The sequence below is a fragment of the Argiope bruennichi genome, chromosome X1 (genome assembly GCF_947563725.1).
Source record: "Argiope bruennichi chromosome X1, qqArgBrue1.1, whole genome shotgun sequence".
NCBI classification, from domain to species: domain Eukaryota; kingdom Metazoa; phylum Arthropoda; class Arachnida; order Araneae; family Araneidae; genus Argiope; species Argiope bruennichi.
This window is the reverse complement of record NC_079162.1, coordinates 88,994,216-89,009,269: the sequence shown is the minus strand read 5'-3', so window position 1 is coordinate 89,009,269 and position 15,054 is coordinate 88,994,216. Positions and strand designations below refer to the sequence as shown.

The window sequence follows — 15,054 nt, the reverse complement described above, 5'->3', positions numbered from 1 at the left end:
TTCACTCTTACCTTGTCATTCCGGGATCTTCTAAATGAGATTGAATCGAGGTATTCCAAGGTGAATTAGATCACATAAACATCGAAATCATTAATCCAAGTATTCTCAATTTTATTATCACTTTTATTTGCAGGACGAGGACACAGGCACAGATAATTATATAGAAATATTTACATATATTTCATTTTACGTGCACTAATTCTTTATAAAACACACAACCATCTTTGGTTCCATGATACACCGTTCATCAATCCAAATTCAAACCTAAACTTACATCTGTTATTCTATGGGATCATGGGAAATTTTTTCCTGACGTCACCAGCGGGCATGCGCAAAAGGGTTACAAGTAATTAGGGTTACGCCAGGAATCCCAACACACGGGGACAAAATGCTGGGGCGTTTAATTAACTTCTTAAAAAAATGTGACAGAGTAAAGATTTTTTTTTTTTTGCTGCTAGTTTCATTTATTTGAGCTATGCCACTGATCAACTGCAATTTTTGTTATTTCTATCAAATGTTTTCCCATGCAAAATCCTAGAATTTATATGCAAGTATTTGATCAAACCATTTAAGAATACAATATTTGAGCTTAATAATTTTACAGTTTTTCATTAGATTAAATATGTTAATCAGCGAACGATATATCGACCACGGGAGGCAGTAGTTTTAGAAGACTAAAATATAAATCTTAAGGGAAATGGGCACTGCAAAGATAAAGGATTGCCACTTTATTTTACTTTTTTAAACAAAAACAAGAGGAACTTAAAAAATAATACTTTGTTCGGGCATCATTTCTCCTTGCTTCGCCACTTATCGAAAAGCAATTAATGAAAATCGCTAATTAACAAACAATTAATGATTTGCCTCGGGCAGCTTTTAACATTGCTACGACACTGATCTGAATCAATAGTCATGGATCAGCTACTGGATGCAAGAAATGTAGACACCTCGGGTATTAGTATTAAGAAAGGGAGTGCAAAGACAAAGATAGTTATTTTACTTTTTAAAACTAACAAAGATAAGGAAGAAAAAATGATGCTATTTCTCCCAGTTAAAACACAAGCCTAAATGCTTTAATTCAGTAACGGATTCAGGCATTTTGCGGCCCTGATCCCTCTTGATATACTAATCAATTTAGTTTTCTATTTCAACATATTTTTCGCATGTTAATGATTCATTTTAGGTTACTAATTCTAATTTTATTAATTTTGTGAATATGTATTTCTTTGAATTTATCTATTGTGACTCTAGATTCATCACCATTTACATTTGCACTGAATACGATTCAAACAGGCGTTAGGTTTTAAGAAAGGGGGTGCAAAGACAAAGATAGTTATTTCACTTTTTAAAACTAACAAAGATAAGGACGAAAAAATGATGCTTTGACCCAGATGCTATTTCCCCTAGTTAAAACACAGGTCTGAATGCTTTGATTCAGTAACGGATTCAGGCATTTTGCGGCCCTGGTCCTTCTTGATAAACTAATCAATTTAGTTTTCTATTTCAACATATTTTTCGCATGTTAATGATTTATTTTAGGTTAATAATTCTAATTTTATTAATTTTGTGAATATGTATTTCTTTGAATTTGTCTATTGTGACTAGATTCTTCACCATTTACATTTGCACTGAATACGATTCAAACAGGCGTTAGGTTTTAAGAAAGGGAGTGCAAAGACAAAGATAGTTATTTCACTTTTTAAAACTAACAAAGATAAGGACGAAAAAATGATGCTTTGACCCAGATGCTATTTTCCCCAGTTAAAACACAGTTGGTTGAGGGAAACATAATGAAACATATAGAAGCTTGACTAATTACACTTGATGAAGAGTTAATAAAATCTTAACATTTTATTATTTATAGAATTTTTATTTTTTATAAACTTATTTATTCGGAAGCTAGGAAAATGAAACTGTTTAATCGCTCCGCTTGCGAGCCCCTCTCGTTGCGTTGCTGTTCTAGGCAGTTGCCTGGTCGGAAATCCCGTACCATTAATCCATATTACGCCACTGATCTGAGTCAATAGACAACAGATCAATAATGGGGGGGGGTAATGAGTTTAGATGATTCAGTATTATTCTTGGGAGGGGTGTAGCTAAGACAGAGAAATAGTATCTTATTTTAAGTTTTGAAGCAAAAACGATAGGAACTAATAAATAATATTTTTTTTCCAGACGCTATTTATCGGTGCTATGTCACTTATCTGAATAAATAATTTGGTAAACAACTGGAAACAGCGAGTGTAGATGCGTTATGGGGGGGGGAGGAGAGGAACATTATAAAAGCAAAAAAGAATACATTTATTTCACTTTTAAATCTCACATGGATAAAGGCAAAAGAATTATTTTTTGCCTTGGGCGTTATTTGTCCTAGTTAAATCACCGATTTGAATGCAAATGTTGCAAAACTTCCATTTAGCGAAAGAATAATACTTTGCCTTGTGTACTATTTATCCCTGCTACACCACTGTTCTGAGTCAGTAGACGATAAATCAAAACGGGGAGCAATGGCTGTAGATGACCTTGTATTTAGTATTGAGGGATGCGTGTGTGCTCCAAAGACAAATAAGCAATGCATTTATTTCGTTTTTCTAAAGCCCAAGAGCATAGGTGGATAAGACGTTGTCCAGGGAGCCATTTATCCTTGCAAAGCCACTGATCTAAATATAATAATCGGAAATCTAATTTGATTGAAGTTCTGTATTGATAGTTGGGGAAAATATTTAAAATGAATTGATAAGAGAGGATTCATGAGTTTATAGGACTAGTTAGAAATTAAACCTATACAAGGCACATAAATTCCTCTCGGCAAGCTGAAAAGCAAAGGTCATTACTTTCTGGTAACGTAAATTGTTGATGTTAGAAACAGGGCGGGAAAATCACTTTTCAGCCCATAACTTCTAAGATATTACAGTTATTGAAAAACTTTAAATACAAAAATCGTTTGTCTTAATGAGGCGCTAATTTAGCTAATTGAATTTATGTTTCTATCTTCAATATTAAGAAAGTTATGGGGAAATGAAAATTTCCTCCGTCACCATTACCACCCCCTTTGAGCTAGATGGGCTATTTGTGAACGCGTCAGAGATTTTTACACACACACACACACACACACACACACACATATATATATAATTTTTGACGAAGGGTAGTTTTGGGCTCTAAGGACCATGATCGATGGAGAGCTGAATTTTCCCGAAGTCTTGCCATGAGAACCATAGCAATAGATAGTCTTCCTATAGGAATCTACCTAAAATAAACAAAAAATTATCTCAGAGCTACTATACTTCAATGCATACTATATCTAAAGTGCATTACTTTAACAAAGCTTTAAGTTTAATATTATTTTTTAATTGGTTAGTTTCATTTATTTGATAATATATAATGGATGGCGGGGGGATTTTATAATAGAATCATATGGGAATCTACATAAAATAAACAAAAATTTATCTCAGAATTGCTACTCTCCATAGATAGTACATCTAAGTGCGTTACTTTAACAATGCTTTATGCTTAATATTATTTTTTCTCATTTGAATTGGGTATTTTCATTCGATTGATAATTTATAATGTATGGGGGGATTTTATAATAGAATTTAAGAGCGTGTAGTAGAAATCATATCATACAAGGTAGATAAAAACATACTGAAAAATTTATCACGCCGCTACGACATTACATGTACATTATATCTAAGAGCATTATTTTAGCAACAATTTAAGATTAATCCTATTTTTTTCTCTTTTTTAATAGATGTTTATTTTCATTCAACTGATACATAGCACCTTGCTATTCAGTCTTCCTTGATAACACTGAGTAAGAAAACTGTCAGTGATCATCTCTGACTAGCAAAACAACAACAGAGAATGAAAACACTGTAAACAAATCTGATTTGCAGTGCTTTAACCTGAGTGGAATCTTGATAAGATAACTAATGGGACAGTGTCTTCTGAAAGAAGATGCTCACAGGAAGTTCAAAATAAATAAAAACAAAACAGATAATTTATGGGAAATCACGATTTAAGCAGTTAACAATAAGATTTCGATGAACTCTAGCCAAATATGATAATTTTTTTTACTACTTAATGAAAAGTTCTGAAGTTCAATAAACTTTTATTTAGTAATTAACAGAAACGTCTTTAAAAAACATTTTTTTTATTGTAGCATTATTGATTAAAAATAAAATGCCGGATATCAATTGTGGCAAATATTACTTGATATTCCAATTGATATAATGTAAAAGACAGGTTTTCATTCACGATTTTTATAGACATACAATTCTCAATAAATAAATAAATAAAATAATTTCGATACCTTAGACATTTTTCTAAACGTGGAGGAGAGGAAATATAAAACGAGTGAATTAGTTAATGAAGTATGCTGCATGGCGTTTTATTTATTTAATTAATTAATTATGCCTAACTTCCCTAATAGTTAAAAAAAGCAAACATTTCAAACGGCTCAGTTAAGCATGTTTTTAAATCTCGCATAAAAATTTGCATCCAAATTCCAATAAATTACGCAAATAAAATTTATTTTTGATATTTATTAAAAGCAATGCACAATATATTTAAAACGGAGAGTTTAATAGAATAATTTCCCCCTTTTCTTGAAATATATATATATATATATATATATATATATATATATATATATAAAAATTTTGTCAAAACTTTAAATGATTGGTGAGTATGCTTAAGAAAATAATTTAATAAAAATTACAACCATTTAATTGTTTGCCCTTTAATTAAAACTAACCGATAAATATTATGTTTGTAATAAAGAAAAGTTATTAATATTTTAGCATTTTTAATAGTTATAATTATCGGATAAAATTATACTTTGTTATAATGAAGTCCATGCGACCAAAAACATATTTTAAAAATCTGGAATATCAGTGAATAATTCGAAATATTCAGACATTAAGCAATCCTGACTGCATACGATGCGTCCACCATCAAATATGGTGTACATGTATGTTTCTAAAATCAATGAACAAACTTAACGGATTGGTCAGGAACACAGAACCTGATATTTTCCCAACAGAACATCTGGCCCGGAAAGGTAAAGGGTGGAGGGGGGAGGGATCGTGCTTTATTAATTAATCATGCCCGATTAATTAATCAACATCTACTACTACCCTGAATATGCGAATTAAGAAAAATATACATTAAGAGAGATATATGCTGTACATTTTATCTATATACAACACTGAATTATTCGCAACACAAATTTATAATAACAAAACAACCCAATAACATGAATAATCGCATGTGAGGCGTGTATTTGCTTAAACGCAAGTTCATTGAATAATCAGTGAATATTATATTATGTTATGTTTGTATAAGGAAAAGTTATTAATATTTAGCGTTTATAATAATTAAAATTATCGGATAAAATTATACTTTGTTATCATGAAATCCACGTGACCAAAAACATATTTTAAAAATCTGGAATATCAGCGAATAATTCGAAGTATTCTGACATTAAGTATTCCTGATGGCATACAGTGCGTGTACCATCAAATATGGTGTACATGCATTTTTCTAAAATCATGGAACAAACTTAAAGGGTACATCAGACACCTAGAACCCAACATTTTCCCAATAGAACATGTGGTCAGAAAGGCAAATGGGGGATGGGATTAGGTTTGATCAATTAATTTAAAAAATTTACACCTGTTACTAACAGAAAAAATACCCTGAACATACGAATTAAGAAAAATATACATTGAGATAGATCTATGTTTTACACTTTATCTGTGTACAATTCAGAATTATTTGGAGCGGAAATTTCTAATAACACAACATGAACAAGGGCATGTGAAGCGTGTATAAGTTTAAATGCAAGTCCACTGAATAAACTCTTAAAAAAACTAAAAAGACCTTGTTTATACTCTATACTGCGTCTTACTTCCCATTGTATCTATTATACTGCCTATGACTTGTAGTTTGTTATGGTATTATTTATGTAGCCATGTTGTGATATTGTGAATTTGTATTCCACTACATCTATACTGTTTACTCTACTTGGCGTATCATTTTATTTTATTTACTTCTCTGATAAAGAGCTCCGCATGGCGCCTATTCTGTTGCAAAAATAACTAATATGTATGCCTGGTCTTTTCTTAAAATTTATCCCATGATGGATTTCATAGCTATTTGCAACCCAAAATCAGTCAAAACGCGAATTAACTAGGGAAAACGCGTTTTAACTGACATCGCTAGGGAGAACCCAAATTAACTAGGGAAAACGCGTTCTAACTGGTAGCGCCAGTGAAAACCCGAATTATCTCGGGAAAACGCGTTCTAATAGAACAGCACTAAGGAGATCGGTTTTTCTTTAGTTATTTCCGGTTTTGTCCAGTTAAAACCGCATGAATCTGGATTTCTTCTTCGTGAAATTTTCAAAAGGAAGTGCAGTTGTCCACTTTTATTCTTGTTGGAACGTGTTTGTGCTGGTTGATTCATTTATAATGAGTGAAGAAAATCTTAATGCTTTTTGCGCTAAAAAGTGGGGAAAAAGATTTCTTGAACAATTGCAATTGCTATAGAATGAGTGATATTAACACGTGTTGAATATAACACTCTTTTAACTGAGGTTGATAAAGCAAAATCTGCCGTTAGCAAGACTTCTGTTCAGTACTGCAGAATAAAAAGGTTTGACATTTTTTAAATCAGTGGAGTAAAACGAGACCATAAAATATTATTACAAACTGAAGGAATTTTGATGTTATAGAAAGTGCACATGTAGCCATAGGATATGATGGTAGAGACAGACTTATAATTGAAACTTCAAGAAAATATGCTAACATAATCACTTAGATTATACAAAATTTTTTTTTATCAATGTGTGAAATATGGCAACAGAAAAAAAATATGAAAAGGAAAGGTTTGGTTTCTACATCCATGATTCACTCAGAAATGAATAGCCGTTGCCAAGTGGATTTAACTGACATGCAATCTCAAGCAGATAATGAATTTAAGTTTATTATGGTTTACCAGAACCATTTAACAACTACGACCATTTACTACGACCACTTCAGAGCAAAAGAGCGGAAGAGGTTGCATAGCAAGCACTTGATATCTTTTTGATATTAGAGGCTTTTTGTATTCTACAATCTGATAATGGATGAGAGTTTGTAAATTCAGTTATAGAGCAGTTACGTACGTATTGGCCAGAATTGAAGATTGTTCATGGGAAGCCTCGTCACAGCCAGTCGCAGGGTTCGGTTGAGAGGGCCAATCAAGACGTAGAAAATATGCTGGCTTCATGGATGAAGGCTAATAAAATTACAAAGTGGTCTTATGGTCGTTTTGTCCAATTCATGAAAAACAGAGCTCTACATTCAGGAATTAAACAATCACCATACAAATCTATATTTGGGACTGAACCAAGAGTTGGAATGACAACCTCTACCTTGCCAACAGATATTATAAAATCTATTGAAGACGAGGATGAACTTCAGAACATTTTCGAGGATATGAATGCAGAGGAACAAGAAATTGAATAAGCATAATCAGGGGAGCATATGCTTGCTAATAAGTCTACCAACATTTTTTCTAATTAGAGAAGAAGCCAAAGAAATTTTAATAATACAAGCCAAACGAATTTAAAAGATCTCCGATGCAACACATCCCGAGATTGATATTGGAGGAAATGTAGTTGTTCCCATTCCAGATGTTGACAGAGCAAAAGCTGTATTTACGAAATTTCCTCGGTGTAGTGCTTGAATAAAATAAAGATGGCCGGTACAAAATTGGTACGAAAAATGGAGTTCTGGCCATTGGATATTTAACTGGTTCTGGATATTTAAACTTAATTAGTTCAGTATTTATTCAATTTATATTAACTTTAAATTTTATAAGTATTTATACAGCAGATTACATCGATTCAGGGTGAAAATTTGATACAAAAGTTTAACATATTCACTGATTTTTAGATCTGAATTCGATGTGTCGCCGCAAATTTTCTTAACTTAAGAACAAGTACGGAATCAGGAAATTTCTTTGAGAACAGCAGCAAGAAAAGGAGCTGTAACACTTGATAAGGGTTCGTCCACCGTTCTTGTATAAAACACTGTTCTTCAAAGAGATTTTTCTGTATGAAAAATGGTTCTCTTTGCAAATCTAAGTGTCACAGTAGTTTGCCTTGTCGAAATAAATAATGTGTAATAACGGTACTGCTTTAAACAATATTTTTCCCCCCTTCAATGATAGGTTTTTTCCCTCCTCAAATACTATTTTACTAAGTATAAATTAATATAATAATTTGGATAGATGCAAATAATTTTGTCTAACAAATCAGTAAAAACACGAATAAAACGTTTATCCCTAGCGCTGTTTGTGATAACGCATTTTCCCCAGTTAATTCGGGTTCTCCCCGGCGCTGTCAGTTAGAACGCGTTTTCCCTAATTAATTCGCTTTTTGACTGATTTCGGGTTTTTACTGTAACATATTATATATATATATATATATATATATATATATATATATATATATATATATATATATATATATATATATATATATATATATATATATATATATATATATATATATATATATATATATAGTTTGTTCAAAGGATGGAATATAAATTAAATAAAAAAAATGTAAAAATGTTTAACCAATTCTTAAAGAAATTCTAAAATCACAGGAGAGTTGTTCATGAAAAATCTACAAAAATTTACGGGTAAGTATATGCTATGAATATTATTCATAGCTTCCGTTTCATGAATCCTTTTTCTAATTTGGAGGAGATTTTTTCCTTTGAATTCAGTCTAGCTTAACCCTTTCTAGGGCATGGGAAGTATGCTTTTCACCAAATTTATCAATTTTCGTATAAAGTTATGTAGATTGGCATAAGTTCTGACACATTTTTCAATAAGACAGAAACTTAGATGCTTCAGTTCCTTATCTCATTGAAAATTTCGCATTTTGATTTCTTATTTAATTATAAATTAACCAAATTAATTAATTAATCAAATTAATTAATTAATCAAATTAAATTTATCTAATAAGTTAAATGAATCACTTTTCTTAAGCCAATCTCAATTCTAAAAATATTTTAATATACCATGACTAGAAAAAAAATGGCCTTTTAAAAGGTTAAGACATTTTATATTGAATATAATCCGTAAAGGAAATTCTATAACTGGGAAAACAGAAGTGCACACATATTCCCTCCCCCTAAAAATAGATCCATTTTCTAGTAATCGAACATACATTTTTTTTTCATTGGAAGGAAATTTGTAAGTTTTTTAGCATTTTCGAATATTTTTTGAAACGGAACTGCTTATGATAAATATTTTATCATCTGCCTTCACTCTAAAAAGATGGAAAATGCATAAGCCGTTTTAAGTAAGAGAATGAATTTACAAGATGAGAGAATTTACAAGAAGAGAAGGAATTTACAAGATGCACTTCTGATTTCTGTCCATCGAATTTTTATCCAAGGACCTTTACGTTTGATATATTAAGATTCGATTAAGCTCAAAAAATTTAATTCTTAGAATTCTTCTCTTGAGGTTACAAAAGCAAAGAGGTCGCGATATCAGAAAATACTAATTAAAAACCGTATCAGACAATTAAAAGAACCCTTCTAGAAATTTCATTTTCCATCAAAATTCAATTGGAAAAAAAGTTTTTTAGCGAAGTTTTTCCTGTTTCATTAATTGTCATTCTCCCTTTGTCAGTAACGTTATCTTTCTCGGCAACAGGAAGATTTACTGACCGAAATCCCTATCTCTTAGCAAAGGTTCGAAAATAATCGACTTCAAGATATCGCTTTTAATGGAAATAATAATTCTGATAACGCTAAAAAACGTTATATACATTGAGAGACACACAGTAGCTACGAAATCTTCTAACAGATGGTACAATGGCATATTTATTGCCAAATGCTTTTAACGTATGTATGAGAGGATATAATGGTAGAATATTTCCAGTTAAAGAGATGTTTACACTAAATTTCTGGAGTCTCGTCCTTTTTTTTTTTTTACTGAGGTCCATAATTGCCATGAGCTACAGGTTAAAAGGATTTTTTCCGTTGAAACACGTGTATAACAGCACTTATCGCCTTAAAAAAAATGTTTTTTTTTTTTTTTTTTAAATGTAATGAAATTCCAACTTTTAGAGAAGAACTAGCAAGTTGACACGATAAAACTCTGAGAAGTTCTAGAAAGAGGTAACTGTCATAAGATAAGCAGTCTCAAATAACGGTGTTCTTTAATTTTTTTTTCAGTAAAAATGGGAACAATTCAATAAAAAATATAATTAAAATTTTTTTTCATAGCTGTGAAGATCCTTGAGAAGACCCATTTCAACACCCGCAGCCTTGATTCAATATTTATTTGTTGATAACTTAACGAATATGATAATTAAGCCAAAGAGAAAAATTCTAGAATGCTCTGAATATATTCAGTCGGTTCATCGTTCTGATTAATGAAACCTCCAGTTTCGCATCCTGCGATTTGCTAGGGTTAAAAATTACTTTACTGATTATACTTATTGTGGCGCTATTAACACTTATCATTTCTATGCCTAGTCTGACTATTATTGTACAGGGTGCATCATTTTCATAATTCGTGTAGAGCAAGGATTATTATAAAAGCCGTATAATAGCAACCGCTTTTGTATTAATTTTTAGGAATCTTAATAAACATACAAATATTTTTGATATTTTTAAGCACTAAAATATATCCTTATACTCTCGTGCGTATAATAATGCATCTCATTCTCTATCAGAGTGCAAAGGGTTTATTATACTACCAAACTCAAGGAATAATTTCGGAAGGCTCCTGAACTTATTTATTCGGATAATCATTTTGATTCATTAACCGTCCAATTCCATATCTTACAGTTTACACAATCCAGAAATTAGCCTACTATTTACATTACCTTAGAGTTATTAATTATACTATCGAACCCAAAGGATAATTTAAGAATTATCCCGCATTTATTTATTAGGTGATTATTTTGATGAGTTAACACTCAAGTTCCGTATTTCACAACTTATACCCCTTAGAAATTAATCTACTAAATAAGTGATCTTAGCGCTATTAATTATATTATCGAACCTAATGAATAATTTCAGAATAATCCTGAATTTATTTATTAAGTAATTATTTTGATTAGTTAACCATCCAATTTCGTATTCTACGATTTACTCGACTTAGAATTTAGTCTACTAATTATATTATCTTAGTTTTATTAATTAAACTATCGAGCCCAAAGAATAATTTCAGGATAATGCTGAATTTATTTATTAGGTAATTATTTTAGGCAATTATTTTTGATTATTAATTATTAGGTAATTATTTTTGATTATTAATTATTAGGTAATTATTTTTGATTAATAATTATATTGTCGTAGAGTAAAATATTTTTAAAAAATTATTTTTGCTTGTGATATACTAATATCTATTTGCTAATGTTGGATCTAACAGCTATTTAAAAATTTCTCTCTTGCAGAGTTAATCACATTTCTGGTTAACTTGAATTTCGAGTCTGATGCACGTTAAACTGTCCGGGCCAAACATCCTCCCGCTGGTGTGGTATGGAGAGGGGGGGGGCAGCTTAGGTGTCGTCCTCGTCATCTGACCGAAGTTCAAAATTGCGAGGTCCGTCCCAAAATAGCCCTAGTGCTGCTTTAAAACTTGACGTTAATATAACTACAGTAAACTAAACTTGTTAACATGAATATTTTGCTGATATTTCCACTACATTAGCGTGGCTTCGGAATTCAAGTATGTTTTTTTATTACAAATTTTTCTTGACATATATTAGGGGCAAGGATGAATTTAGTTTAATCCTGTTCTGTTATATAGACGCCCCGTTTTGAGGCAAAACGAGAATGGGCATTCTAATTTTGAACCTTCGTAAAATAACGAGGACATCTTTTATGGAATCGGATTTCTGATCTGAGCACTTCGGCTCTGAAGCAGAGGTGTTTCCACTAGACTGTCGAAGTCCTACTGGAAAAAAAAAATGTCAATTTCAATTATTTTGCACATTTTAATCTGCATTCAAAATATTCTATTCAGCTTGAAAGAAATTGCCTAAAATTTATTTATTTAGGGATTATTTATGCATATATTATTTAAGAGGGGAAAAAGGCATATTCTTGCTAGGCAGGGTGGAAAAGGTCAATACATAATGCACTGATGGAACCTTAGCGAAGTTGAAAGCATGTATTTGGTTGATATATTCAACAAATGAGAGGCAGGGGGGAGGAAAGACACTTTCTTGCTTATTTCAGTGTTATGCGAAGACGTTTGTGAACTTGTGTTTCAATTGTGTTCGGAAAATTTAATTCAAATATTAAGTGAGTGTGATTGTTTATTTTGTACAATTATATTTAGGGTTAATTATTAAGTTATACATTTCTTGGATTTGTAAGATATAACGGTTACGAGGAAATTTTAATTCAGGTCTTTGAGAACAACTAAAAAAAAAAAAAATCCAAATGATCTTGATATGGTGACCAGTTATCAAATTCGCATCAGAACAAATAAAAGAAATGAGAGTTGGAAGTTATGAATTACTTCTAATTACGAGCACAGTATCAAATTAAATGCATCATTTATAGAAAAACAAAAAATATTTCCTTTTGTCAATCATCAGTAGACTAATTAAAGGGGAAAAGAAAACCGCTAAATTTCTCAAATTTAATGAAATTGATGAAAATATTAAAAATAATTTTAAAAAACTGATAATATAATACTTTTAGCAAGTATACGTTTATACATTTCTAGGATTTGTAAGATATAACAGTTACGAGGACATTTTAATTTAGGTTTTTGGATTGTTTTTTTTTCTCAAATTTATAAAATTGATGGGAATATTAAAAATAAGTAAAAAAAAAAAAACTGATAGTATAATACCTTTGCCAAGTATACATTTCTTGAATTTGTAAGATAAAATAGTTACGAGGTTTAATTAGGATTTTTTCCCCCTTTTTCCTTTGGATTTTTTTCTTTTTTTCCTAATGTTCATCTCGGAATAATTGTGAACAAGCTTTTAATGTAACAAAACATAAATATTTTAAATATTTCGAATAAAAATAATTTTAAATCTAATCTAAAATCTTTAAATCTAGTAACGCAATCGCGTTCCGTCAAGCTACCAATATTTTTTTTTAATATCAAATCAGTCATTAATATTTTAAAACCTATCATATAATCTACATATATATAATATTTTGTAAATGAAAGTTAGTTATTAACCCTTCCGATCCGAATTTTGCATGATAAAAATTTTAAATCCCACGCAAAAATGGTTCGGTTTGCGATAACCCATGTAAAAGTAAAATTTATTTACCCAATAGGGAATGATGTCTGAATGCATATGCCCATTAGGGCCGAAAGGGTTCAATATAATTTAACGTGAAGTATGGAAAAAAAGATGAAAAACATAATATTAATGAAAGAATTTGAACCGATAATTTTGAATCTTTTTTTTAAAGAAATAGAGACTGCAAAAATAAAGAGAGTAACTTAACTCGAATCATCCAAGCTGATTTCACAACAAATATACATATTTCGATTGGCAATGAAGGTCCATTATTCGTAGTTCAGCAGAATTGAAGATATTGACCTTGGTGAATTTGATATGGCAGATGCAAGAAGCACCAATCACGCTAAATCAAAATTTGCTCTGGTTGAGATTAACCAATCTGCGATTTCCGCGAGTCAGATGAAAGCATTATTACCAGATCCTATCGTTGACGCAGATGGTAGGAAAGAAATTTCTGTTTTTTCAGGTACAGTAAATGTTAATAAAAAATAAGTTGATTGGTGGATTAAATACTCTACCTAAAAAAAAAGTTTTGATTATTAAAGGATTAAGTAAACTCTGGGGTAATTGGGAGTTTTCCTGTAAATGATGTTTCCTGTTTTATAACCTTCATATTCAATTCTAAATCTTAAATATTTCCTTCTCTTGTATCATAATATTCAAAATTACCGATAGAATGATTATAAGAAAATACAAATTGAAGGCATTAAATAGTTATGACAGTTTATATACAATTTTTCATGAAGTAGAAGACATTTTTGCTTAAAAATGGTTTAAAAAAGCAATTTGTGGTAGTTCGGAGCAGTAGTAAAATGGGAAAAGAGACAATATTCTCATAATTTCAAGCATATTCTCATGGAATAAATTCCCAATATAGGAAAGTAGACTTTGAGGTAATTGGAAATTTTCCTGTAAGTGATGCTCATTAATTAATAAATTATTTTCAAAAAAGGAACATTACTTAATGAGCATTTCTAAACATGATTATGCAATTACAAAGAGTATATAAACCTCCTCTAAATTTCATAATATAAATCGGGAAAAAAATGACATGCAAATTACGATTCCAATTTCCTTAATTGTCTTTGCATAAGTATATTATGCTACAAGATAAAGAGTCGGCTTATTAAGAATTTAAGTAATGAAAATTTTAGAAGCTAATTTTAATGAAATTTGATTTTTAGCTTTCAGTTTCATTGCTGCATAAGCTTCTTTTAGAGATATATTCTGTGATTTCATACTATGATCAGATGACGAATTTTGAACCGGCAGTTCAATTTCCAAATTTCTGCATGAGTGTGGGGGTGGTGTAGGGGGAGCTCATGCGTAGGCATTGAGCACAGAATATAAATTTTTGAAATAATTTACTTGTATAATTATGACAAGTTAAAGATAAATTACACTGAATATACATGAAATTCGCATCAAAATGAATAAAAGAAATGAAAGTTATTACGTTGTTATATCTATAAATAAACATTAATTTTTCAAACAACCTCTTATAAAATTTATATTGCAAGTATGAACATAAGTCTTCATATCAAATTAAATGCATCATTAATTGCAAATAATGATGCATTTAATTTGATTAAATGCATCATTAAAATCAAAATTGATTAAATGATTCATTAAAATGAAATTTAATCAGTTGGTTAAAATTGATTAAATGCATAATAAATCAAATTAAATCATAAAAATATTTCTGCTTGTTAATGATCAATAGAATAACTTCTAATTAAAGAGGAAAAATTGCTAAA

The 15,054-nt window shown here is 30.4% G+C and overlaps 1 protein-coding gene across 1 annotated transcript; it reads left to right on the top strand.

Moving 5' to 3' along the window:
- The first annotated feature begins 4,989 nt into the window (after positions 1–4,989).
- Positions 4,990–7,511, top strand: LOC129959316 (KRAB-A domain-containing protein 2-like). The gene is made up of 2 exons (XM_056072135.1): positions 4,990–5,062; positions 7,150–7,511. Exons 1-2 carry the CDS (start codon positions 4,990–4,992, stop codon positions 7,509–7,511), a joined length of 435 nt encoding a protein of 144 aa, XP_055928110.1.
- Positions 7,512–15,054: the final 7,543 nt, after the last annotated feature.

What these genes read in the sequence shown, in the direction of transcription:
- LOC129959316 (XM_056072135.1), top strand. Translation starts at nt 4,990, where the DNA reads ATGAACAAACTTAACGGATTGGTCAGGAACACAGAACCTGATATTTTC. An exon ending in AGAACATCTGGCCCGGAAAG is followed by an intron (nt 5,063 to 7,149) that starts GTAAAGGGTGGA and finishes TTGTAAATTCAG; the next exon opens with TTATAGAGCAGTTACGTACG.